Source organism: Manacus candei, unplaced genomic scaffold (assembly GCF_025592945.1).
Source record: "Manacus candei isolate 608988 ecotype Guabito, Panama unplaced genomic scaffold, ASM2559294v1 h1tg000014l, whole genome shotgun sequence".
Taxonomy (NCBI): domain Eukaryota; kingdom Metazoa; phylum Chordata; class Aves; order Passeriformes; family Pipridae; genus Manacus; species Manacus candei.
This window is the reverse complement of record NW_026138062.1, coordinates 53,252,131-53,279,467: the sequence shown is the minus strand read 5'-3', so window position 1 is coordinate 53,279,467 and position 27,337 is coordinate 53,252,131. Positions and strand designations below refer to the sequence as shown.

The 27,337-nt window shown below is 38.6% G+C and overlaps 1 protein-coding gene across 1 annotated transcript; it reads left to right on the top strand.

Annotated features, from left to right (window-relative positions):
• Positions 1–4,754: 4,754 nt before the first annotated feature.
• KEL (Kell metallo-endopeptidase (Kell blood group)) lies at positions 4,755–27,064 on the top strand. The gene is made up of 19 exons (XM_051780737.1): positions 4,755–4,989; positions 5,088–5,240; positions 10,135–10,276; positions 11,766–11,969; positions 12,562–12,686; positions 13,618–13,764; positions 14,038–14,100; positions 15,067–15,255; positions 15,636–15,781; positions 17,090–17,213; positions 17,725–17,835; positions 18,539–18,637; positions 19,162–19,239; positions 19,677–19,780; positions 20,568–20,678; positions 22,786–22,853; positions 23,082–23,239; positions 24,066–24,161; positions 25,384–27,064. Exons 2-19 carry the CDS (start codon positions 5,223–5,225, stop codon positions 25,558–25,560), a joined length of 2,160 nt encoding a protein of 719 aa, XP_051636697.1. The 5' UTR covers positions 4,755–4,989; positions 5,088–5,222; the 3' UTR covers positions 25,561–27,064.
• Positions 27,065–27,337: the final 273 nt, after the last annotated feature.

The window sequence follows — 27,337 nt, the reverse complement described above, 5'->3', positions numbered from 1 at the left end:
AAAGTACTTTCAAAAATTGTGGAAAATATTCTAGGATGTATTTTGGAAGGTGGTGCACTGTGAAGAAAAGAGTTGGTACATACGTGATTCTAACAGTGGCTTTCTGGCAATCTACTGGACTCATTTGCCTTAGCAGGTCTCCTCAATAGAAGGTTTAGTGACTGCTTATTCAGAGATTATACTTTTATTCTTCCTTGCTCTCCTTACTTTTAAATAAATGTTTCAAAGGCTAGAACTTGTTTTTCTGAATGGAAAACAATGCCTCGTGGGTGTTTTGGAATGGTTTCATAGTTAATGTCTGAATGTGTAAAAAGATATAAAACCACAAAAATCTTCACCCTGCTGCACAGAAAAAAGAAAAATCAAGTTCTCACTAGTACACTAACTACAACAAACTACAAAATCATTAAAAATAGCCTGAAGTGATATTATAATTATACCTATTTATTCTTAGAGATTGTGCCTAGTGAAGCAATAAATGAGATATGGAAAGTCATGTACATTCATGTAGGACAGGGAAAAATAGGGTGAATATTTTGTAGTTTCAAATTCAATGTCTTCTGCCATTCTTACTTTCAATGCTTCTCCTGGCTTTCTTGCCAAATCTCTTCTACCCTCCTCTCTTCATTCTCACACTTCCCATCTTTAGTACCTGAAACCAACCCCTTTTCTGTCATCAAGTCTACCCTTCCTGTCTGCTTCCCAATTCACATATCTTGTATCCATTCTATCCACTTGGATTCCAGGCTTAGTATAGTCTTCCTTTTGGGAGGATTAATGAATCTTCAGTTTGAAAGACTCACGAAGGTCAGGCTATTTCACTTTTTTTTTTACCGCCATCTTTAACGGATTCATCCACGTAAACAAACTGTCATGTATTGAGCTAGTCTGTTATTACAACCTTTAGTCTTTCCCCTTCTTCCTGCCTCCTCTGAATCTAAAGTTTATTGACTGGTGTTAGTGGTTAGAAGTATCAACAACTTTTCTGTTCTTTTTCCTGAATAAAGATGTCCCAGAAAAGCTGGAAGGACAGGTTGCCCAAGGAAGTGGTAGATGCCCCATCATTGGAAGTGTTCAAGGTCAGGTTGGACAGGGCTTTAAGAAACCTGACCATGGTGGGGGGTTGAACTACATGATCTTTAAAAAGTCCCTTCCAACTCAAACCATTCTGTGACTATGAGTCTATGTGCTGATTGACTGATGCTAGATTAGAGAGCAAGTATTTGGTGGAAAAATGGGAATGAAAAGTTCCTATCTGACTAGGAGTCTCTGGCAGCGTTTTTGCCCCAGAAGAGATCTCTTTATATCAGCAATGGAACAGTTAGAACACACTGCTGAGAGCTCCAATTCTGGGCTGCTTAAAATGAATTTATCCTGTCATCAGTCAGGATAAATATGGGAGCATCCACAAGGCAATATTATGGCTCTGAGGTTATCCTACCTCCAGTTTTCTGAACTGGAATGAAGCAACAAGCTCTCACAGTGCTACAGTATTCTGATGTTCTGAAAGCAAATTTGTGCTTTTGATGGTTACCAAAATTACTGCTAACCTTTAGCAGAAGGTCTTTCATACAAATGAGGTTTTCTTTTGTGTTGTTTTAACCCACAAGTCACACTGGTCAGTGGTAGTATCATCAGTGACCATTTGAGGTAGAAAAGCTTGAGTTAGACAAGTTTATTTTTAAAACTAAGTGCAGTCTCTTTTTAAGTGATAACCTTTTCCCATGAGTTTTCCAGATGGCCAGTGACATTAACATTACCTCATTATGTTTTACTAATGCTCTTTTGTTCATTTAATTACATAAAGCTGGCAATCTTTTGTGCAGCCTAATACATTTTTGGAAGGTTGAAGCTGGAATATCAATCTATGAAGCGAAACTTCACCAAACTGTTGCAGGGGAATTTACTATTCACACACTGTAAAAGATCAAAATCCCAATTTAATTTCACTTCAGGACAGATATTAAGAAAGTAATTTTCTGAACACTGCCTTAAATTCCTAACCATTTGAATGTATAAGAAATACTTGCAACAACATCTGCCAAATGCACATCAATCCACTTAATAAGTTCATATTTCTTTGAATCATGTTTTTATTTAATTCTAAGAGGTATCTAAAAGATAATTGCCGTTAAACGTTTTTATGTGTAGCAGCTGGAAGGCATGTCCAACATTGTATTCTTTTCAATGTGCTGATCAGTGTTAGATTTGAAAAAGTTAGTGCACTGTATAGAGAAGAGAAAGAGTCTGTCACAGAGAAAACACCAGAGGTTCTCTCACTCATGTGAACAGAGAGCTGTCATATGTGCCTTAAAGATAAGAAGGGAACGAGTTGATAAGGATTACTTGTGACGTCTCCCCCCGCTTTGCCTCACTCAAACCCCTCTTCCTGCTTCTGTAGTTAGAAACATTTTACAGGGATACTTTTTGTCTTTTTTTTCAGCAGTTGGTAAACGTGTCTTCAAATAAACTTATGTGCTAGCAGGAAAAAACAACAGCACGTGTACAGTACCATTTTCATGTATACATGGATACTTCAGATATGCAACTCACAAGATTCCCAAACCTCTCCAGGCTGTATATGCAATAAACACATCAGAGTGCAAACAGCTGTCATAGGGTCCTCTCCAACGTAGACCTTTTTCGAGGCCTAAATGCATATACAGACATTACACTGTCCTATGATCCCTCACCTGAAAAAGACTTTCATATTGAATTGGTAGTATGTAAAATATAAGATATGCTTCCCTGCCTTATTTCTGCCAGGTGCAAATGTGCTCTGTCCCTACCCTGATAGATGCAAGAAACTCTGCTTGAAAACATATATAACTATAGTGTCTGAATCACTTTGCAACAGCTAAGACCATAGTCAATAAAATTTTTCCGAAGTGTGGATCACATAATTTTGAATAAAATATGTCTTACACCTGGATATCTCAGACCCTAATCACAGTGACAACATGTACGTGAAATAAATCCACATTTTTTTTCAAAGAGATGTGTAAAATTTTGAATAAATAAAAATTTAAACCATCTGATTCTCCCCATAAAAACTCAACTTTCCTACCGAATTATTTCACAAACTCTGTCACAGCAGAATGCTACTCAGGAGCATACTTTTCCAATGGAATCCAACAGTAGTGTCTGTTAGATTCAGTATATAATGTTACTATGGTCTGTGATGAATTAGAAGCGAAAACATCACCTCCATACTAGATCTTGCAAGACAGCTTTCTTGGCATTACAGCACCCCTGAAACAAGTACTAATTCAAAGAGCAATGCTCTTCACTGAGAGAGAAAAGTGCATTTAATTTCCTGAAACATCCCATGAACACTTATAATGAAGTAGTGATCCATCTACTTTTCAAGATATGTCCTGATTAGTTTACAAGGTCTGGAAAAAATCATCCATATATACACATTCAAAGAATTTCTAGGTAGTGTGTATGTGACAATCCATGTGGTGTGGCAATGTCAATGTAGTATTTTGTCCAATTATGTGGTAAAATTACATTTACAAGAGGAGATAAGAATACCTGTTTAAAAGATACTGGTATACAAAACCATGTTAACTCCAATCATATCCCCTCAGCATATTGACCAAAGGCTTTTTTGATCTTCTCAATTTAAAAGTGAATACTTCAGTCAAGGTTTTGTTACTTGCTTTAATTTTAATTGCATTGTGTTCAAAATTATCAAAAACATTTTACAATCTAAAATGGCAATAAATTCCTTGCCCAGCTAAATTTAAAAGCCTAGATAGTGTTCAGTAGAGAAAATAGAAGCAAAATTTACTTCTTTACATAAAGCTTGGGATCCAACAAAAGAGTGTCTTGTTATTTCCACTAAGTCAAATCTCAATCATTTATGCAAGTATTTGCAAATTGGATTCTGATGTTAAGCTGAAGGGAAGTGACACACTGCAAGGAAAGAAAGGTCAGCAAAGACCTTTTTTGCACTATGCAAGGCCATTTTTTGGCAGTATTTAGAGATGTTTGACAAATGCAGACATATATAACTACCAGTGACCTGAACGGTAAAAAGAACTGGGAGTAAGTAACTGGTTTCAGCCATATAAGAAGTCTGTTGTGATAGTAGAATGTTAATAATTATGGAAGCACTACAGTATTAGGGAAATAATCAGGTTGATGGAACTGATGGAATCTGAACTACTGTACAGATACCTAATTATCTTCAGACTAGTGAACCTAGACATCATATTTCCCTGAAAGACTAGCATCATTGGGAGGCAAACAGTTCCATCCTGGTATTCTGCTTGTTTCAGTCACTTTGGAAGCTGTCACCAAACTGGTCCCCACCATCTGTCTCAGCTCCCAGCCACCACTTGAGAAGGGCTCATCTCCCAATATCAACTACTCAGTTTTTAATGTCTCAGAGAAGTGATCCTGGTTCCCAGTCTTCAAAGCAGAGAAACCATCCTCTCAGATCTTCCCAATATGCATCTTTAAGTAAGCAAAGACGCACAGGCTGGCCATCACCTGAGAAGTAATGAACAACTGTAAATAGAATCAATAATGAATGATTTTTTTAAATGACTCTTAATGAGAAAGAAAAAGTCAGATGTGTTGACCCCTTGAATGGACACTATGGTGCAGATGAAAGAAAGCAAGAAGTAAGTCAGCACCGTGACCTTTCCTTTGTGGGAGGAGGAGCACTAGGATGCTTAGCCCACACTATCTTGCAATAGGCAGAGGCCTCCGGGCCCCAGAGAAGCAGCAGGTTGAAACAGGCTAGTGGCAGTGAGAATATCAGACCAAAACAGGCATGTTGGGTGGGCAGGATAGCGAGGCTGCTGAAGAGAAAAGAAACATCAAATAGCTGAGTAGAGGCTGAGGGAGATAGAGAATCACATACTCGTGTTCAAAAAGATTTCAGTGGAGCTCCAAGAGACAGAAAGACGGGTGGGTCACAGGGAGACGCAGAAGGGAACAAAAAGTACTTTTTATGAGAAGAGAGGTGTTTAGAAGGTGGGTGGAGAGTTGTAGTAACATATCCATTTCCCTCCCACCCATTTTCTTTAGGGCGTTTTTCTCAGAGCTTTTCCTCTCTCTTCTCCTCCCCACAGCAAACAGCCAAGCTGGGAAGAAGAGATTGTCTCTGAACTTAGCAGTGTGTCTGGGCATGGAAGACTGATAGCAAACAAGTAAACAGAGCTGACAACTGTGGTAACCGCGGGAGCAAAGCCTGCTCAGTGACAAGGATGAGCACTCCTCCTGAGGTAAGGAAATGGGTCTGTCTTGCAGTCTGCTGAGGTACCTTTGTCTCACACCTCTCTTTTCCTATCCCTATCACACCTACACTGCTTATTACCTTAGGGAACTTGGGGTAGTTGAGTTTTTGACAGTTTGTATCCAGAAAGGGCTTGTCCGGGTCTCGGGATTGACGATGTGGGATATGGTGCAATGATTTAGGGGTTCTTGCCCTTCCTGTTAGTCGTCCTAATGGCCATCCTGATACTGTTTTCCAAACTGTTTGAAGCACCGACCGATAAGTAGTAATAATAATAGGAGTAGTAGTAATAATAATAATGGCCTCTTTTATTGTATCTCCATTTTTTCAACACAAAATTATAAGAAAGTACTTACCCAGAAACATACAATTTCCCCCACCCCCAAATAATTGTGTATAAACATGGCATACTTTTTGGAATGTGAGAATGACATGATAAGGCTAATTGCTTCCCATATAGCGTGGTGTAATTTTCTGATTTGATGTCTTAACTTTTCTGATTTGATGTCTTATATAAATGGCTAATAAAGTCTTATTTTCATATTTACAGACAAATTGCACTGAAGTGAACTGTTAGGTCAGCATTGCTAAAATATAGGAAACATTCAAGGACAACAGAGATATGTAAAGTGTTCTATGTGACTAAATAATTCAAACTAAAAAATACCTATGTTTTGTAACAATGAGAGCTGTTCAGTGTGACTCTGGCTGTAATTCAAAAGATAACTTTATCTTGTCCGCATTTTTCTAGCTGAAGAATTTGCAGAAATTATTGTTTTGTATATTCATTTCCATATTTCTGTGTGATAAAGATCAGACAACAGTTATCATTTTAGTTATTGGCCATGGTTATGCTTTAAAATTTTAGTAGTCCAGAATATAATTCAGCAACCTTTCTGTTTCGTATTTCACATTAGCAGATACTCTCTTTTGAACACAGCCTAAAATATTTCTCAAATGGCATTTAATGGGCTCAATTTATTGTGCTTACATGAATTGCTGACAAAAGATAAATTTAAGAAAATGAAGTTTTTGGTGAGTATGGAGGCATTAGTCTGAAAATATGTCATCCACATGAGTAATGTGATAAATGCAATTTGGGTAACAGCCAAAGTCAGTAATTCTTGAATAACCTACAGGCTGAAAAATAAAACCTCTAAATTATTTGGTAAATAGTTATGAAAAATAACTCCAATTCTCTCTGCCTTTGATCTCTTTCTTTTTATTTACTTTATTTTTGTGAAAGCTAGATGCTTCTTTTTCTGCAAAGCACTGAACTCTGTGAAAATGAAAGGTGAGGAAGAATTATGCAGAGGAACTTCAACCTCCCTTCAAAATTCAGGAATGACTCACGAACAGAAGGAAGGAGATGCTGCAGGAAAATCAAATTCTTTGGCTGATATAGGTGTATCAAACAGTTCTTGCTTTAGTGACTGTACCTGTTATGATTCTGCTAGTCTAAGTCATGCTCACGTTTGAATCAGATGGTTAATATAGTATCTTAATTCAAAATAATACATTTTATAATTGATGACAATTAGAAGTCTTCTTTTAGTGATTTTACAGGCATTTGTTCTCACTTAGCTACAGTGGAGCCATTTGAATTTGAACACTTGCACATTCTTAAAAGCATGAAAGAACTGAAACTGTACTGGAAATTGCATTCATCTGGAACTTTATGCAAATACTGATTATTTTTCTCACTCCTAAGTGAGACCTATAAGGAAAAGCTCTGTCAGAGTTTGAAGTCCTTTTCCCCAGGCTTGTTCAAACCATTCACTTGCATCCTTATATGGAGCATTCTGGATGAGGCAACCAAGCCTCAAAATACAGTGCTGCTGCTTCCTGCAAGCTATGTAGTATTCCTGTATCCTGTGCCCTGGAAGTTTTTATATCTCAACTCTGGTTCCACCTAGTTCAATCCACATTCCCTTGCCCAAAAATCATTGACTTAGGAAGGGTTCTGTATTTCAGTACCTATGAACCACTTAGTCCGTCGAGGCACAAAAGTGAAGTTTGTTCTAGATAAAGAGTCTGATAGGGATTTTGCCCAGGTCAGTATCTGTGTAGGAGTATTGAAAGAGTGGGCATTTGTCTGTCTAGATTTGTTTAAGCTGTTGTCATGAAAAAGATAGAAAGGACAACTAAGTATGATTGCCCTCCTCTTTTATCTCTGTTTATGTAGGTCCACATAAAATCTCTCAAATCCAGACCTAGTTACAGAGGCAAGATTAGAAAGACATTCCTTATGGAAGGGAAGTGTTTGAAGAAAATTTTTATCCTTATAGTTTGTATAGCGCAGACCATAATCCAGTTTCTAAGTGGAGGTACATAGCCACTTCCCCTGTCACTTCTTTTTGGTATGCTGTTATTTTGAGGCATATTGTTCTTAGCAAGACAGTTGTTTCACATTGGAGACTTGAGGGGGACAGTCCTGTTTTTCTTACAGATTTTTAAAATCTATTATTTGATGTATTGTGCATTTCAAAAGAAACATAATGTATAGGCTTGATATAGACCTACTCTTAACCAGAAGATCATAAGAAATTGCACTGACAGTCTTGAAACACCAATTTCTTCTTAGTGTCTCTACAGCCATGCCACTTATTACTCAAAAGAGAGAGACAGATGTCCTCTGATAACATCAAACCAAAGTATTGCAAAAGTATAAATATTTCATAGTAGGAACAAACCAGATTTTTAATGTGAAAAACAAGAAATCTATTGCAACAGAGCATTCAAAATAATTGTGAATGTGAATCATTCACTCCCTCCTAAATGGTGAAAGCTGGGGGCTTGCATGTTGAAGAATAGTTTTTCTTCTCAAAATTAGCTAAGCTAATTTTCTTTCACTCACATCCCTACCATACTGTTAAATTGTGATACTTACTCTCTTACTGTAGGAGTAAAACCTGAAGCGTTTTGCTACAGGGACTTATGAAAGGAATTTCGATGTCCTCCTTTATATTTCGTACAGTGCCAGTATGATCATGTCCTGTATCTAGCACCTTCTAATGCCAGGATTCACTTGTATGTACATGCTTTCCATTTAGTTATTCAGCATCCTGCCTAAAGAAGTCAGGATAATAGGATTTTAAAGGAGAAAAGCAGTTAGGCACTTAACCCTTGTTAGCAATTTCCAGGAGTCAAGTAAGCTTTTGAAAGGCTTCTGAATTAATTGAATAAAATGCATGTTTGAAAGATATGAAATAATGAGGTCTCTTTTCCTACTGGTTTTTGTGTTTTTTGTTCTGTTAATGTTTTTGTGCAGGAATTGTACATAGTATATTAGTCTGGATGATTAACAGCAGACTCATTCATTTCCTTAATGTTTCCTTCAGTGAAGGGGTATGTACTGCATGTAAGGGAGCAGCAAGGTCAGAAAAGGGATGGAAGTCTGGGACTTAAGAATCATGACAAAGAAAACAAGAAGCAAAGACTTGGTCAGCAAGGGGAGCTCTCCCCACCCAGGATGGAAATGCAGGGTATATGCAGGTCTGGTGACAGTAGGCAGGGTCAATCAAGAATGTAGATTGACAGGCAGGTCCAAGCTCAAACCTGCAGAATCAAGTCTATAGATTAAGATCAGGATCCAGATCACTGGGATGCATGTCCAGATGAAGACATGGCTGCCACTGCAGCATAGCTCAGATGGAGATCACGCATGAGAGCTGCAAAAAAAAGCTACCAAGTGAAAAATTTGACATGTCCACTGAGGCAGATTCTCACTTTTCCTCAAAGAGTTGCAAGGCTTGACAAGGTTTCTCAAATAGCTTTCTTTTATCAGAGAACCAGCCTTCAACAGGGTGCTAAGCTTGAGCCTGTGGGGACAACACCAGCCAGGCCCTGACACTGGCATGCAGGACTCTCCAAGTAACTCTTTGATCAGCTTTCACAGCTATAAGATTTACTCCTTGCTTGCTATATCCAGGGTTTTCCATTATCTTCTGGGGTTTTCCCCCTTCTGCCTCCTACCTCCCTTTTCTTAATGTTTATTCTTATTCAGTCATCCTACCTTTCATTTTATTCAGTTTTTTCCCTTTCCTTATATTACCAGTATGCATTCTCATGTCTGTTCTTTTGTAAAGTGCTTTTCTCCAGTCTTAGGTACATTAAAGTATGCAGGAGTGAACACACAGAGTAAATGTCATCTTATCTAACTATCCAGGTAGATGTTAGGTAATCATGTGCCTTCCTTTGCAGTCAAGAGAGAAAAAGAAAGGTAACTCTGGAGGATGCTTCATCTCATCCTAAGACAGATATCCAAAATAGAAGGTGTACTCATAAGGTGCTTAGCCTTCTCTATTGACTAAAAAGACACACCTACATTATGAACACAACTAAATTTATGTGAGATAAAACATGTTTGTATATAAGATTTTCTCAGTGACTTACAGCTTACTGGAGGTTATAGAATAGAGCAAATCTTTTCTCTCACTTGAACCAGGCTAGAGGGCTTAGGATGCAGTACTTGTTTCTTGAGGAGAGATCTGGAATTAGTGCTCAGGTTGCCAGACTGTAACAGAATAAAGAACCATCAGTTCTAGACATCACATCATTAGCTTTAAATGGACTCGAAAAGGCTTTGATATCTTCAGGAGGTATATGCAAAGGGGTTCCACAAACCAGAGTGAACTATGGAGGGACAAGCCTCCTCATAGCAAGATGCATTTTCAATATATAATTAGTAGCTCAGTGCAACAGCTGTAGCTTGAAAAGACAGGGAAACAAAGAAAGGGAGAAAGCCCCTGGGAGTACAGACACTTAGATGAGTTGGATGACTATTGGTGTTCTGGCACTAATCCATGATTAATAGATGGAGTATATTATCAGTGCTAACTTTAATATAAATTTTTCTTTCTTCATTTTTTCTGTCTCTTCAGACCTGTGACGAGGAGCTGAGAACAGGTGCAAAGACAGAACGATGCCTTCAGGGGAAAAGCCTACTTCTGTGTACACTTATTCTCAGTACTGTCCTTGGCTTTACACTGCTTATCACCTACATCGTGATGACTTGTGCTCTAGGTATGATATCCTTTCCCTTTCTTCCTCATCCACCCCATTTGTAAGATCCCTTTCTCTCCAGTCTGCCTCCATTGTGTACTAAGCTTAGCATCAACGTTAAGAACCAGACTTTCAGAATCTCTGGGAACCATAACACCTTTTGTAAAAAAGTTACATTTTCCTACCTCTTCTTTGGGGAGAGATCCTCCACATCTGTCCTCCTCCTCTGCCTGCTATTCGATATGCCTGAGCCCAGTTTTCAGAGAGAGCATCATTATATTGCTTTGCATCTCATCAACATGTTCTGTCTGTAGTCACTTCCAGGAAAGTGAACAGAATCTGATATTTGGAGCTCCTCCTCCACCTTTCCATCTCTGGCTTAAGTCTAGTCCTGATTTTCTAGGATAGATCAGTGCAGTCACAGTGTAAAAGGGAAAGTCATAGTCTTTTGCTAATGGAGAAGCTGTGAGCTTAGAGCAGAAATATTAATTTGCCTATCAAATTTGCTAAAGAACTATCTAGAGAATGGTTCATGGCAATATCTGAGCATATAGAATGCTCAATACTGAAGATGCATTTATATTGGTGGATGCAGACACTCCAAAATAAGCATTTTTGACCTTTTACCTAGCTTTTTTCTATTCATCTACCTGACATTTTTCTTTAGCTCTTGTTATGTGTTGGAGGCCATTCACTACATAGACCAAGAAAAAACTGTTAGTTTAGATCTTGTCTATTTCCACTCTACCAACCTTTTCCCATGTCAACTGTTGAAACCATAGTATGGGAAGTCTCACTTTAATTTACAGGTGGCTTGTTTCAGTAAATAATTGATCTCATCTGATGTCGATACAAGACACTGAACCAAAATGAGAACAAATACCCAGTGATTTGCAGCAGTTTAGATAAAGGGAGTCACAAATCAAAGTAAGATTATAGAAAGTTTTTGTCCTCTTTTAAAAAATGTCATTGCTGAGGTATGTTTCCCGTACTTGAACAAACCATGTTTTAATCTTACGATCTTACTATTGCTGTGCTATGTCTTTCTTTTCCATCATGTGTTGACACTATCAGTTGCTTCTTGTTTATTGTTAGGCCAAATTTGGCTAGTTCAGAGAAAAGACACTGAGAAGGCAGAATAACCCTAACTGTGACTACCTAGGTAGTACAAAGAGAGAACACCACCTCTGGACTGATTACTTGCCCTTTATTTGAAGAATCTCCCTTATAAAGTGCAAAGACAATCCTCCTGGGAAGTAAAAGACAGAAGACATTTCACTCCATATTCAGCAAAAACTTACAAGGAATTTAACACTTTGCATGGAAAGGAGTTTGTACCAAAAATAAATCTTTTAGAGGAAATGTCCCACAGAGAATTGTTTGTTTGTTTGTTTGGTTTGGTTTTTTAGTTTTTTTGTTTCTGTTTTTGGTTTATTTGTTTGTTTGTTTGGAGTTGTTCTCACTCTCCACTGTTACTGCTCAGTTCTCTCCTATTTACTTTCTTCTCCAGGATCCTGTGATGTCAAGCCAGGTCTTGCTCTGTTGGAAAGACTCCTGAATTCTAGGAATGACACTGTAGAGCCCTGTGAGGATTTCTACAAATATGCCTGTGGCAACTGGAAAGGCAAACACTCAAGCAGAACCACAGAAGAATCACTAAATGTATTTGATGTGTTGTTGGAAGAAAATCTGTTGATCCTGAAAAGGCTTTTAGGTAGGGACAGATGATTGGTGTGTTACCTTCAGCAACTGCCTCAGTTAGAGCTGAGAGTACTAGTAACTGAGAGCACAATCATTTCTAACAGGGACTGAGTCCTATCTCTTCGTTCTTCTATCATTACAGGTACAGATTTATTTTTGAGCATATCATATTACAATAGCTGCATTTTAAACATTTTAATTACCCTTGCCAAATGTAACAAAGTCAAATTTTAAAATTCTGACAACAACTCAAACTATTTTCTCGTTGTCTTGTAAAAGTAAGCACTTGTTGCTGTGCTTGTCTGAATGTGCACTCTAGTGATGTGGCCTGTCTCCATGTGGGACAGATATGGACTTAGATATGCACCATCTTCCTGCTGTGCTCCTGTTTCCATGCAAGGAATGTCACATATTTGGCCTCAGGAAGAGCTGTGACACCAGAAGGCCCCTTGCTTTGAATCGCTGTGGGAAATGTGGATGTATTTATTGAAATGTTCTGAATCAAAGCGTAGTATTTTCTTACAACTGTTCTCTGCTTTAACACTGTACCAACTTCTTTTTTAAACCACTTTTTTAATTTTTAATCTTTTTTTTTTTTTTCTCAGAGAGTCCACAGTTTGGGATAAGAGGCTCAGCCCAGGAGAAAGCAATGCAATTCTATCGTTCCTGCATGAATATCGAACAGATAGAATCTCAAGGAGCTCAACCATTGAAGGACCTCCTAAATCAGGTGAATATTAGTGCTATTTCCTCTCCTTTCAGAAGATAATTCCTTCAAGAAGGAAAGTGTGCAGTTAGGATCATATGGTCCTACAGGATGTAATTTTTCTAGCATCTGGCCCTGAAATAAACTCATGGTTCACAACACAACTTCCAAGTGATAAATCTTCTAGCTTTAAATGCAGTTTCAATATCTGATTTTCTGACATCAGAAAATCATCTGAATCTTTCCTCATAACCCTGTACATTACTTAAGGATGGTCAAAAACCAAAGACTACAAAGAGGGATTGTGTTTAATCTCAGCTTAGTTTCAATAGTATCTGACTTACAGGCCAGGGAACATCTTGCAAACAGCTAAAATTTTTGTGTCTAAAATCTGATGGCCATCCAGTGGTCCAGGCTTCAAAGGGAGCTTGTTTAAAGAATAAAATTTTTCTCTTTCCATTCTGGAAGACTCCTCTTAGTGCCATGGAGGGTTATACATCTTCCTGCCACCAAAAGAACATTTATGTCTTATCTCCAAGGAGGGTGCAGAACTTTCCAGCAGAAAGAACTACAGGCCCACCTGTGAATCCGATTGCCAGGGAAGTGGGACCTGCGAGCCCTGATTCCTGGTTGTTCTGGTGGTTGGATGCCTTTAGAAAAATGAGATGTCTTTCCTCTCTCCTGCTTATCTAGCTTATTTTTCCTGCACACCTTGCTCTGCTGATAATTATAATTCCTTTTCCTTGTGTCATATTCAGTTCATTGCTTTGCTTGAGGGAAAGTGTCAGGTCATTTTAAAGCCATCAGAGCTCTTCACAAGTTCCCCTGTTGCTATTTGCTTTGTTGCTTCACAGTTGTCATAATGACTAAGCTCATAGGTGTGAAAAAAATTTTGTAAATATGGATCAAGCAAGTTTTTCTCACCTGCAGCCTTGCTGTCTCCCTCCCTCTCTAGGTTGGTGGATGGAGTATCACAGATGTGGAGGAAACAAAAGATTTTAATGAAACTCTCCAGATTCTTATGGGCAGATACAACACCTTTCCCTTTTTCAGAGTCCACGTGGGACCTATTCCTTCTGACCCCAAAACCAATATTATTCAGGTGAGTGTGCTAAAGAAAGAGCACTACCAGGAAGCACTATGAGTAAAGAGTCAGACCAAGGCTTGGTCAAGTTAAGCCTATATTCTTCTCTGAGGAAAGTTTTCCTAAATTTCAGTAAAACTCTTGATTTTATCACGTAAATATGTTATAAAAGAAATTTATTAACATTTCAAATTCCATAATACAAAAATTACCAAAGCCTGCAGAGCATATTCTCACATTTCCAGGGTTTCTGGAAATAGTGAGATGTTTTTCCTTTACTCCTTTTTGCAGATTGACCATCCTGAGTTTGAGTTGCCACCTGAGAGTGAATTCAAAGAAAAAAATTATCTTGAGGTAACATATCAGAGGCTGAAGCAAGGTAAAAATGGCTATTTGGTAAAGGGATCTCCTTGAATTGCCTCCTGGTTCAGAGTGGTCTATTTCCATGGGTTACGGTCAGTCACCTCTGAAAATGACTCCAGAAGGAATTCTTTACAGAACTCTACTTTTCCGAAAGGATAGTTTGTAAAATGTAACCCATTTTAGATGCCAGATTTAAAACTTCTTATATAGAAACAGAATGCTAAAATTGTAGTTTATATTTGCCAAGTAATATGAACATGGCCTTCCCTTTGCGTTTCACCTTGAATGAATGTTTTTAGAAAATCTCTTTGTCCAAAGTAAAGCTTTATAACAAAATCTGTGTACTGGGGGCAGAGGTAGCTAGCATTTTTATAGTTATTTTAAAATGTTCAAACATAAGTTGGGGAAACAAGCTCTTTGACCCTGAGAGTTATTGTAACAAAATTAATTTGACATTTTTCTGAACTTCGTAAACACTGAATTGTTTTCAGTTTCTCAGTCTGAGTCTTTCAGAAGAGTCCTCAAAGAAAACTAAACCTGTCTACCTGTCACAAGCATTCCTTTGATACCTCATAAAGATTGAAACTAGAAGCTGACATTTTCTCTCAATCAAAAATATTGGCTCATTATATCACTACATTTCTTTCCAGAGGTGGCAGGCCCGTACCTCTAAAATTATTCTAGTATTTAAAGTAATTGTAGTCTGTGACAAAAATAATCTTTGGGGATTTCAGTGTTCTTCACTGAGAAAGGAACTGCACCTGAGAAACTGTACTCCACATGTGAATGTTGCAGTGAGAAGACAGTTTTAGGGGCGGGTCTGCAGAAGTTTTGAAAGATTGAAGTTTATATGGTGAAGATGGATGGTTGGATGGTTGGATGGATGGATGGATGGATGAATGGGGTTATTAATTTTCAGTCATGTTCCTCCCACTGATCATACAGTCTGTGTTGCAGGTTCTCCGCGTGTATCTTTCATATTTGAGGAAACTGGGGGTCCTACTTGGAGGGACACAGGATGGTCCCCCTGATTCCTTTTCCCCTACCTTGGCCTTCATCTCTAACCTCCAGCAAGTTGTCACCCCACTGAAGAAAAGACAGGAGAGCGGGATGCTGTTCTTTCGCACCACCATTAGGGAGCTACAGGTATCTATGCCTTAGAACTTAAGTAACATGATTACATGTGACATTCAAATTGTGAAGATCCAGATCAAAAGACAAAGGAGATACTCTCTTTGGATGCCATTGTCTTGCAACTTAGACTTGGGGAGCCTGTTGAGCTTGAAATAACTTATAAACTTATGATCTTTAACTGACAGCAGTTGGATTTTTTCAGGCCCAAAATTCTCTCCCCTCTCCTGTGCTAATTTCCTTTTCTACTACGATCAATATACACATCATAAAAACAACTGGACTTGTTGAAAGTATCTCTTAACACTATTAGTGAGATTATCCTATTTCCCTATTATTTCTTGTGAGTCAATTTAGATCCATACTTCAGTATGTAAGCTTTGTTTTACTTCCAGGAAAATGCACCTGCTATTGACTGGCTGTCATGTCTCCAGGCTGTCTTCCATCCCATGCCAATGAACCTCTCTCAGCCAATTGCAGTGCATGACATGGATTACTTAAGAGGCATGTCACAACTCATCGAAAAATGGCACAAGGGAAGGTAGGAGTAGTCCATATCTGTGGCTGTAGTTGTTCATGCCCCAAGAAATATTTACTTCAGATACCATGAATTAAATAGGTCTGTGTCAGAGGCTGCTGAATCCAGTAGTATAACAATTGCAAGGCTACTGTGGCTCTATATCCACAGATCTGGCCAATACTAAGGCTTAGCATATATTCCCAATAGGCTTGCATATGCATGCACCATATATGAACACATATATAAAAATATATCATATATATATGTATGTGTGTCTGTGTATGTGCGAGTGTGATCAATAGAGATGGAACACAGCACCTTTGCTGTAGCACTAATATAAACATGAACAGCTCAGACAGCCTGATCCTATTCCCCAGCTCCAGCTAATCAGGACTGGTCTATACTAGCGAAATACATATTTGCACACACAAAATACGGATCACTCCAGTAGCTGGTCTTAGATATTCAATCTGTCCAGAAGCTAACCCTAGATTCCCTGGTGTCCATAGCTGCTGGCACTTGTGTTTATTACCTGGATATGAGCCCCTAAGTCTTACAGCCCTACTTTGGTTACAGTTACTCTGGTCTCTTCCTGTTAAAAACACATATATACAAGCAGATCTCTCCAGTACCCGGTCCAAACCACTAGTATCTCCGATAGCCAACTCTCAGACTTCTCTTTCCAGCAACTAGCTCAAACAAAAGTCCCTCCCACAGCCAACTCTTAGCCAACTCTCTCCAGTATTCAGATCCATCCCCAAACACAACAAATAGAATGTTAGTTAAGAATAGTATTTAATAAAATAGGGTGTATCCTAGTGACAATGTGCAGGGCTCAGTCAGATAGATACCCTAGTAAGCCACAAATTTACATTCAACCATTCTCTCTTACCACCTTTCCTCTCCATTTTCCCATGTATGTTCTCCCAATCCACCACGATCTTTCCATTTCCCTGCCTTTGGTCCTTCCCATAAACATGCCGTAATAAAGTCTCACAGAATCCCACAGACCTCTCAAAATATTCTTTAATAAGTTTCACCTAGTCCTGAAAATTATCTTTCTCTTACTTCCCATAAAGAATCCTGTGCCCCCACAGGCAATTACCCCTTGAGTCTCAATGATGTTCTGGGGAGTTTCTTTGGTTGACTCATGTCAAATCATCCTCCTTTGATAACCCCAGGTGTAGCCTATTCAGAGTGCTTTGTTGTCATTGTTCAGGTTCCTAGGGTTCCTCTGCCTCAAGGTACTCCTTTGACTCTTGCCTCACCTCTGAGTTTAGAGTGACTAGCCTTCAACCTTCTTCCTTTTTAAATGTCATTTTCCTACAGGGTCCTTCACATTTATATGATTGTTTGTTTGGTTGGGAATCTCTCCCCAGCCCTTGATAGTCGATTCCAAGATGTACGCCTGGACCTATATAAGATTCTTTATGGAAAAATGGGATCTAGAATGGTGAGTTAGTCTTTAATCACTTTCTTCAGCCTCCCTAGCAGCTGAATGCCATAGATCGTGTCTTCTGAATGTTCTCTTGATGCCTTGTCTATATGGAGTTTCTTAGTTTTGGGGGGGAAATCTACTCTCACTAGGCCATTAATTTCTTTCTTTTTCTCAAGGAAATATGTGAGCAGACATGATACACGAAACTTTACAGAAGCTGAGTGCACTGTGTCATGGACTAGTGAACAAAATATAGATGATCACCTTTCTTCTATGTATTTTTCTCAGCTAGCTTATGAATCTTCATCTTGAGTGAAAATAAGTGGAGTAAATCATAAGGAAATCGGTGTTTTAATTGATTAAATCTTTCTGAGATAGCTTAAATAGAACTACATTACTTATTCACTGCTGTCGTTTTTAGACAGCAATGTGTATGCTACTGATTGCACATCTACATATCTTTTTGCTGACTTCATATTTATTTGTCCTCACTCTCATGTGTCTATTTCTTTCTCTGTTCTTACAGATCCCAGCTGAGCGCTGGAGGAAGTGCTTGACTGATACCAGCTCTTTCTTTGAGCCAGTTCTAGGGAAGATGATTGTGCAAGAAATTTTTCCTCAGCAGACCAAGAAACTTGTAGGTATTCATCATCTTACCCTCCAAGCAGAGTGCAGCTTCACCTTTCTTTTTTTGACATGCCAACTTATGACCACATCAAGGCAGCAAAATCATGTGTAGGTTTTATACCTTTTTACATATTCCTGTGCTTATGCACTTTCCCTCCTTTTTTGGGAGTGAGACATGTCAGAACAAGACATTGCTGTCATTGCTAGAATAGCCAAAGCTAAATACCAGTTATTACCTTTGTCTCAACTGTTAGCAAAGTCGTATATGTGTGTCACCAATAGCTATGACAGCTCTAAAAATACATGCAATCTCAGTGTGCTCTGTGGAATAACAGTTAAGTATTAACAGTATTCATCACCAATATAATATATTTCAATAAGATTTTCAGTTACAGAGCCATTAAGCAATCATATGACCAGTTGTAAAGAAACAAATCAATGCCAACACATTCTGAGTGTATCTACAGTAAAAGGAGCAGTTAGCATAGCCATAGTTTTTGTGAGAGGCAAGATGAAAAGGTGTGTGGGAGAAAATAGGATGCCAAATAACTTTAGCCTAAATCACTGTGGAAACTGAAATCTCTTTCATCACAAAAAGAGGAAATTTTCCCCAATTATTCTGTAGTTGAATTGCTGGAGCAGGGGAAGATGGTAGCTAAGCCTGAACAATGTTCTTCTGCAGCTGTGACCATTCTGTCTTTTCTCCATGGCAGGCTGAGCAGATGTTCTCTGAGATCCAAGATGCTCTCTATGACCGACTGGATGAGTTGGAATGGATGGATGAACAGACTCGCCAAAGCGCTAAAATCTCGGTGTGTGCAGAAGGCAGAAGTTACTGAGGCCTTCCTTTCCCTGAAGCCTTTGGAGAAGGAATGGAAGAGGCCTGCACCTTCACATATTCCTACCTGCTTCTACAGGCACACAATCTTAAATAGATGTTTTATACATACTAAACACTGAAAGTGGTTTTATAAGTGCCATCATGCATGTGCACAGACATTGATGTGTAGGCATAGAGAGGCTCAGTTTTTGTTTGTCCATGGATACTTTGAATTAATTGCATTGAGATACAATTCAGTTTTATACACCTAGAGAGGTTAAAAGCTATAAAGCTGAATGGCAGAAAACAATGCTATAAAGAAAAAGAAGAGTAGAACAACATTAGGCCTCAGGTTGGAGAGTTAAGAAAGAGAAACAGAGTAGCTGTCATTTTGAAGGGCTGACACAGATCATGCTTACATTGTTTAGAAATAGCATTTAAAAGGACTTGCAGAATGTAAAGCCTCCTATTGATCATGTTTCTTTTTGTTCGTTTATTTGTTTATTATTATTTTAGGTTTCCAAACTACAGGTGGAGATTGGCTATCCAGCTCACACACTCCAGACTGCCAAAGTGAACCTGGAATACCAGAATGTGAGCTATATAATGTAAACATGCCTGTCTCGTTTTTGGCAGTTTACCAGTACCAACTGCTATCATGTCTGCTTATGAAAGAAGTTATGACCTCTGGAGCAATGCACATTTCCTACTGTTCATTTTGTGGGGATATATGGGCCCAGAGAACCTTTGTTCTATACTGTTGTCTATGCTGTCTCCTATTTAGAGTGGCTGGCCTGATAGAAGTAATTTTTGATCTGTTGGTATGTTCTGCTTGGCCTGCAGATAACATTCCTGTCCTATCTTAAACTGAAGGTCTTTAAAACTTGAAGAGAAAAAACCTACAAGTATCCCATTGGTTTCTCTTTTGATTAACCCTTTTTTGACCTGTGGAACTTTTCTTTTTCTTTTACTGTTCAATTCATTCCTTGCTTATGCCCTATGACAGTCACATTAGCTGTCTCTTCCCTCAGCTGGAGATAAATGAAGACACCTTTTTCCTCAATGTGGTGGCCTGCTTGAAGATCCTGAGGGAAAATTCCTACCTGAAAATCCTTCAGCATCACCCACAGAATAAGTAAGTCAGAAAGTGATCTGAAAAATGTAACAGAATTACACAGCTGTGAACTAACTGAGGTTGGAAGTGACTTATGGAGATCACCCAGTCAAATTCTCCTGTCAAAGCAGGATTAGATAGAGCAGATCACTCAGGACCATGACCAATTGTATGTCTGTATCTCTCTTTTACTGTGGAAGGAGAGGGAGAGCAAGTGGGGAGCAGTGGGCAGAATTGGGCATAGTACTTCTAAATGTGGTTTCACCAGCTCTGAATGTTGCTGCACCCTCCTTTAAAAAGCCTTGAACTGGATAACCTATCCTGTGTTCAGCTTGAGCACATGCTGCCAAAATACCCCACCATTTTGGAGAGAGTCCCAGACTCTTGAAAACACCCCACTTTTTTTGCCCATGCTCTCTTGAGTAAGGGGGATAGCTGGTTCTCCTGGACCTCACAGCAAAGGAAATAGCAGAGCACTGTGATTATGTGAATGCTGGCAGGACACAGGATGCTTCAGAAGGCAGGCAGCATTGTCAAGTGTGCTTAGGGCCTTACACTTCCTGAAGAGTATTCTGTGCAGGACTTCACAGGTAGTTGATAAGAAAATTGTGAGGGAGAATCCCTTCATGTGTAAGAAAATTAAGCTATTAGCTCTGACCATCTGTAAACAAGTGAAGGTTTATTTTGAACACCTGGAATTAGATGTGAATTTCATCATTTGCTGGAGGAAAGGAACAAAATTTGAGATAAGAAGTTAGTACATTCTCTAATTTCTTTCTTTCTTTTTTTTTTTTTTTTTTACTTCTAGGTGGCATGTGTATCCCTGGAGTGTGCATTCATACTACTCGATAAGGCACCACATGGTGGTCTTTCCTGCTGGAATGTTTCGCAGCCCTTTTTTCCACATAGAGTTTCCCAGGTACAGAGGGGCTGCAAAGGTGGAAGCTGAATGTAGTCCCTGGGCTGCACCATTCTTCCAGGAAGTATCTTAATGAGTTAATGAGTCTGTCTTTAACTTCTTTTTATTATTGCATCCCAGAAAGACACAGTAAAAGGGGAAAACCAGCTTTTTCTGAAGCCAGATGAATACTGTCTTATGACTTCTGAAAGAGAGTGATCATTGACTCTGCTGGAGCAAAATCAGAATCTAGGTGATCTAGTGTATTACTAGATCTAGGATATTACTGGAATCTAGTGTATTACTTCAGAGCAAAGAGTTAGAAGTCTCATGTAGGTAAAGTAGACATTTCACCTGTGCCTCTCATTTTCAAGATTCCAAGAATTCCTAAAATTCAAGCCATAGAAACCTAACCCAGAGAAAACAGGAGCCTCACAGAGCAAATTCTTGTCAGAACTCTTTTCCAAATGTATCCAGTTCTCCTTCTTTTTTTTTTTCTTCTAGAAACCTTTTCTAGAAAAGGTCTAGAAGAATTAAGCAAATAGATTTTTAATTCTGAGTCTTTCCCTGCAACAAGAACACTTCTGTAGACCATACTACTCTGGTTGGGTTCTTTCTTCATATAGAATGGATCTCTTAAGCAATATTTTTTCTCATATTAAAAGCACTTAAAGCAGTTGACCGTAAACATATCAACCAATGTCCTTTTTTGCTGATAATGGATAGATACTTCTCTTAATACCATAGCAGTGAAAGATAAGCTTACGCTGTGGCGAAAGTCTGAAGTTTGAAAGAAACACGTCTCAGTTAAAAGTAATTATTTTCTCCATGGTAATGTTCTAGTTCTTGCAGTATTTAACGAATTCATTATAGTATTAAGAAAAGGGGATCTCAAAAGAATAATAGAAAAGAAATACTTTTTCTGGTGCTGTGGGCTGCACTTACCATATTCTTACTCTCAACTTCTTATTCCTTTTGTATTCAGTGTTAGTAAAATATATTTTTCTCACTGTCACCTTATTAAATAGACTGATAAGACAAACTTGATCAGCTTTTGGTGAATTGGCACAATAGCATTTTCTCAGATGATGCTCCAGAGTTTAAACTTTACTGGCAAGAGCCAATTCACATGACTGTGAGGATAAACTTTAAAACAAGAGGTCATAAAAGCAGTACAATTGTTATAGTATCATAGAATGGTTTGGGTTGGAAGGACCTTGAAGGTCAGCTAGTTCCAACCCACCTGCCATGGGCAGGGACACCTTCCAGTAAACCAGGTTGCTCAGAACCCCATTCAGACTGGCTGTGAACACTTCCAGGGGTGGGACATCCACAGCTTCTCTGGGCAACAATTATAAGTTATCAGCTTCTGAAAGAGCAATTCTAAGAGAAGATGAACTGTTCTTGTCACTTCCTACTGAGTTCCCAGTGATGTAGTGCAATAATTTCATGCATCAGCCGTGCTAATCAGTGCATGGGAAGAAAGAATGAGCCCATAATTTCATATAATGGAAATACAATTTGAGTGTACTCTTCCTTGTGTGACTACTTGTAAATTCATGGCATAGAAGCATAGAAATTCCATTTAGAAAAAACTACTGGAGGTCTCTAGTACAATCTCTTGCTAGTAGCAAGATTGCCAATGCAAGACCAAGGAAATTGAAGTCAAACCTTCATGTTTTTAATTTGCCTTGCCAATTTATGTATCATTTCTCACTAGACAACTGTTACAAGATTGCTTCTCCAAACATCCTACTTTTATGTGGTTACCATTACAGTTGTTGTTTGTGGTGAAAATCAGGGGTAAATAAGGACATATTTCAACAACAATACATGTCATTACAGTTCATAAAAGCAGAACCTCATTCACAGATTCTTCATTGTTTTGATGGCTCATTAGCTACAAATACTTTAAAATAATCCCATAGTATAACTTTAAGCATTTGTAGGATAATTTACACTGGTATTTGCATTTTTACATATCTGAGCAACAATAAATAGGAAGTGCTTGTGTGCTCTCAGAGTAGAATACTCCTGTTGAGCCCACGGTTGTGCTCAGTGGCTATAAGGAATGCTCATCTGCCCTCTTTTTCTTTCCAAAAGCGCTCTTTTCATCTTTATTTTTCAGTGCTGTGAACTTTGGAGCCATCGGGGTCTTCATGGCACATGAAATTCTCCACTCGTTCTATGGTTATGGTGGGTACTGGCTCTTTATTTACTCTTCTAGGTCCCACTGGTACTTTCCCTTAGGCCATATGAAATCCTAGTCACTATTTTAATGTATACATATATCATTAAGGTAGATGAAGTTAAGTAAACCCCATTCCAGCCCAAACTGACTACTAAGAAGAACCAGGGATTAATGTGAGGAACACAGACAAATGCCGTAAATAGCGTTACTTTCTAGGATTTTTTTTCCCACAGTGTTGCCTGAGGGCTGTCCTACATGCAACAGGAGTGCACTACAAAAATCTATAGACTGCTTGGTTGAACAGTATGAAAGCTACAGCTTTAATGTCAGTGGCACTTTTACACTGTTGGAGAATACAGCTGACACCGGAGGGCTCACCATTGCTTACCAGGTATTGTAGTTTGCTTCTCTAATCTCATAGTCTCACCACACAACTCAACTGCCATGTCAGAGGATTGCTCTGCTGTACCCCTCTCCTGTATGCTGCTTCAGTTCCATATTTCTTGCACACTTGTGCCAGTGAACTATGAGCCCTTCATGCCCTCTGTTATTCCAGAGGATCCTCAAGAAGCTTTGCTTGTAACCTCACTACTTCCATGTAAGACAACTTCTCCCCTTCACCATCTTTACTTCCCCATTTATGTTATGCATACAAAAGCATGCTATTATTTATGTGTATGTTATACTTGAGGAAGTAAGCTGAGACATGAAACAGAATTCTGTGTTGTGGTAAAATGACTCCATAAAGATATTTTCAGCAATATTTTAATCTAGAGAGAGTTTTTTATTTCCTCATGCAGTACTTCAGCAGTTTAATTACTGGGAGTGCTGTGAGATCCATAGGTCTAAGATGGTACTTTTACATTCTTGCATGAAGAATGATAGGAGGTAAAAAGTCTTTTAATTTACACTCAAATATTTGTGAATTGTTTTGAGCATAATTTTCATTTTTATGTTGTCCAGTTACCACATCTTCTCTTATGACAGTATGTGTGGGAGTATCTGATATGGGAAGGAAAGGAATTATGTTGTTATTCTTGCACAGTAGAATTATTAGGGGCATGACCAGCAGCAGAGAGCCTCAGAGTGAGGAGAATGATACAGTCTTGCTAATTTATTAAATATGTATTAGATTGATAGCTTTCATTGGCATAAGACATGAGCTTGGGTTACTGTCTGAAGGAGTATTTATTATTACCCATTTTTTCTCTCCACAGGCCTATAAGAACTGGCAGAAAAAGCACAAAGAAGAGAAGGATTTACTTAAGATTGGACTTTCACATGATCAACTTTTCTACCTCAGTTTTGCTCATGTAATGAGTTCTAAGCTAGTCTTGTGTCTTTCTCACTCTCCATTATTAGTTTGTCTTTCTTGATATTCAGTCTCTGTTCCCTCTCTTCACAGAACTGGGAATGACCGATAAATCTGTGACATTCAGAATATTATTTAGAAACTAAAATTCACAGATACGGGCCCTGTTACAGATCTCAAAGCTAACAAAAGTCCTGTCTGCAGATAGAACTTTTACAAAGATCTGAAATCTACCAAAATTAACTCATAGCAGACAAACTGTGTCAGGGAAAGCATTGCCAGCTTCTGAGTAGTTTTTTTGCTGTTGAGCGAAATCTTACTGCAAAAGTCCATCCCTTCCTCCATTTGCCTTTCTGTCTTGCTGAATAACTAGATGTCTTATCATTTTGAGTGACTGCTAGTGAAAAAAAGAGTCTCAAATGTTATTTAGAGATAAAGAACTAGAAGGACATGCACACATAGTTAGATATTTCTGTGGGAACTTGCTTTAAGGATTTCTGCAAAGTTGTGCAATTGTGCATAGCTGTGCTGTTGAGTTCCTTGTGATAGATCATTGGATTTCTGTGCTTAGAAAAGTCACGTCCTTGTAAGTCACTGTAATTGTGCAAAGGGAAAAGTTTTGTGCATATATTGAGATTAGGTGAGGGCAGTGTGTAGAAAAGGAGATTATTTGGTCTAGGTGGCAAGATTTGCATGTCAGAAGTTGTCTGGCAGCTACTGCATCATTTGTCAATGATCAAAGACTGAAATCACAAGAAGGAAGACTTGGATTGCCAGTTTAACACCAGTAAAGTCACATAATCCTCCCCAGACTCTCTCAGGTAGTAATGGGATTTTGTGTAAGTGCTCTCCTTTCTTGAGGAGCACTCATTGATTTCACTTAAGAAGCTGAAACTAGACACTGAGACAATATCTTTACCATTACTTTGGATGGAGTCCAAGGTTGAATGATCCTAGCCAAGGTGGCCTAAATTCCCTGTGTTCTGGACTATACAGTACAGAAAAAGAACAGATGGCTTGTCAGATAGAGAAATTGGGACAGAGAAGTATAAGGAAAGGAAGAACAGTCATAAGAAAGATTTGAACATTGTTGGCAACCATGTATGCACGTTGCCTTGTTTACTATAGCACCCCCAGACGTGTACAGAGGTGTGAGGAGCCTTAAGTCTTGATGACATGAGGACTTTCACCTAAACTGACTTTTCTATTTTACTTCCTTTCAGGCAATGTGTGGACACCAGGAGCCAGAAAAGCTACAGTTTTCCCTGAACACAGATCCGCATAGTCCCTTGCCACTTCGTGTCTGTGGGCCTGTCAGCAATAGCCAGGACTTCTCCAAGGTCTTCCGCTGTTCCAGTGGATCCCCAATGAACCCGGACAACAAATGCCGCATCTGGTAATCTGCATGGGAAAGGAAGAGAGATATGACCCCAGGGACAGGAAGGCCTGGCCGTGAAAGTATGACCATCTTCGCAGGGCCCCTGGGGTGACATGGGTGACCTTCCTTTACCTTCCTTTTCTTGTTATCCTCTCTGTAGAAGTTGATAGTTGGGAAATTTTTAAACTGAGTTTATAAGTGAAGAAGGTCTCCTCCAAGGCTCTCAGAACTCTGTCCCAGATGTAACTCTGGAGTGTAACAAGTCCCAAGGTAGCAAGGCAACTACCCAGTCTCTAGCAGACAGCAACTTCTGAGGAGCTATAAACAGAAAGACTGCTACATTACTAGTCCTTCTATTCAGTGCATTTCCCTGTCTACCCCAGCAGCTTCCCAGTCATGTTTAATGGACAGGTCAATAAGCTGGAGCTCTAAGACTTGTTCATGAATGAATGACTCCTAAGAAAATGCTATGGGTTACTATGCAAGCCACACATGTACTTTATAAGAGAAGGAAGAATCCTCTTCTCTTCTTTTACTAATAAATTGAGACAGGTACTAGGAAAGACTCAGTGACTACAGTTTCCAGGCTGAAAGATGTTACTTAAGGTTACTGAAGGCCTTCTCTGTTCTGTTTTTGTAATAATGAAGGTTATTGAAGGCTTTCTCTGTTCTGTTTTTGTAATAATGAAGGTACTGAAGGCCTTCTCTGTTCTGTTTTTGTTTAATCATAAAAACTCATAAGAGAAAAAAGGGGAAAGACTAAAGCATCCCCATTAGTGAAAGAGGGATTGGGAGCTGAGAACAGATTCTCTTTCTTCTTTCTTTTTCAACAAGACTTTCTTTTTTAGTCTCTAGGGTTAAAGATATGGTTGAGGGTGGAGTATGGGACAGTCATGGGGATTTCTAGAAGTCTCTGAAGATCGATTAATTAGAAATCCAAGAATTTCTCTGGATCCTGAACCTGGTTCTCTCATTCCTGGAAGTTCTCTCATCCCTACATTTGTAAATATTTACCATCCAAACAGACAAGTAGAGCTGCTGCAGGATTTTACTTTCTACTTAAAATTGGATTTTAGGTGTTAATTTAATTTGGAGGAAAAACAGACTAAGAAGCAATATGTTTTGGGGTAGCAGGAGAAGTGCTTAAAATACATTCTCAAGATCAACTTAATAATTACATCCATTTCAGGTTCTCATAATTAGAAAATTTATACCAATATTCTAAAATTTACCAAAGTCAATAAGAATACAAAATACTCCTACCTTTTACATACTCTTCAAACTGTTCTTGATTATGGGAGCATCTTTATTTTACCTGTTATATTGGCTGTATGGGGATTGTTTGTGGAATAGGTGATGGCAAGTGGAAACATCCCTCATCAATGTAAGCCTTGTAAAAATAACTGTGTTAATACTTTCTAAGTACTGACCAATGCAGCAAAATATTTTCCAAGAACAGACTGTTTAGAGATTTTGTTTTCATTACTTAACTAAAATATTAATAAAGAAATTACTTTGATTGCAAACTCTTTATGATCAGACCTGTTTCTTTGTGCTGTATTTGCACTGTTCCCAACAGAACTGTCATTCTTAGCTGAACTTCCAAGTCATAGATAATAATACTTCAAAATTATTTATTTACTCATCATAAAAAATAACAAAATTGGACCTGTGCTTGTTGTTACCATTTAAACAGTGTATAGTCCTCCTTCACTCATTCAGTTTTCTCCTAGCAGCATGTCCAGACTGTCTTTTTTTTTAGATGTTAATATCAATTAACATCGCACCACACATTGTGT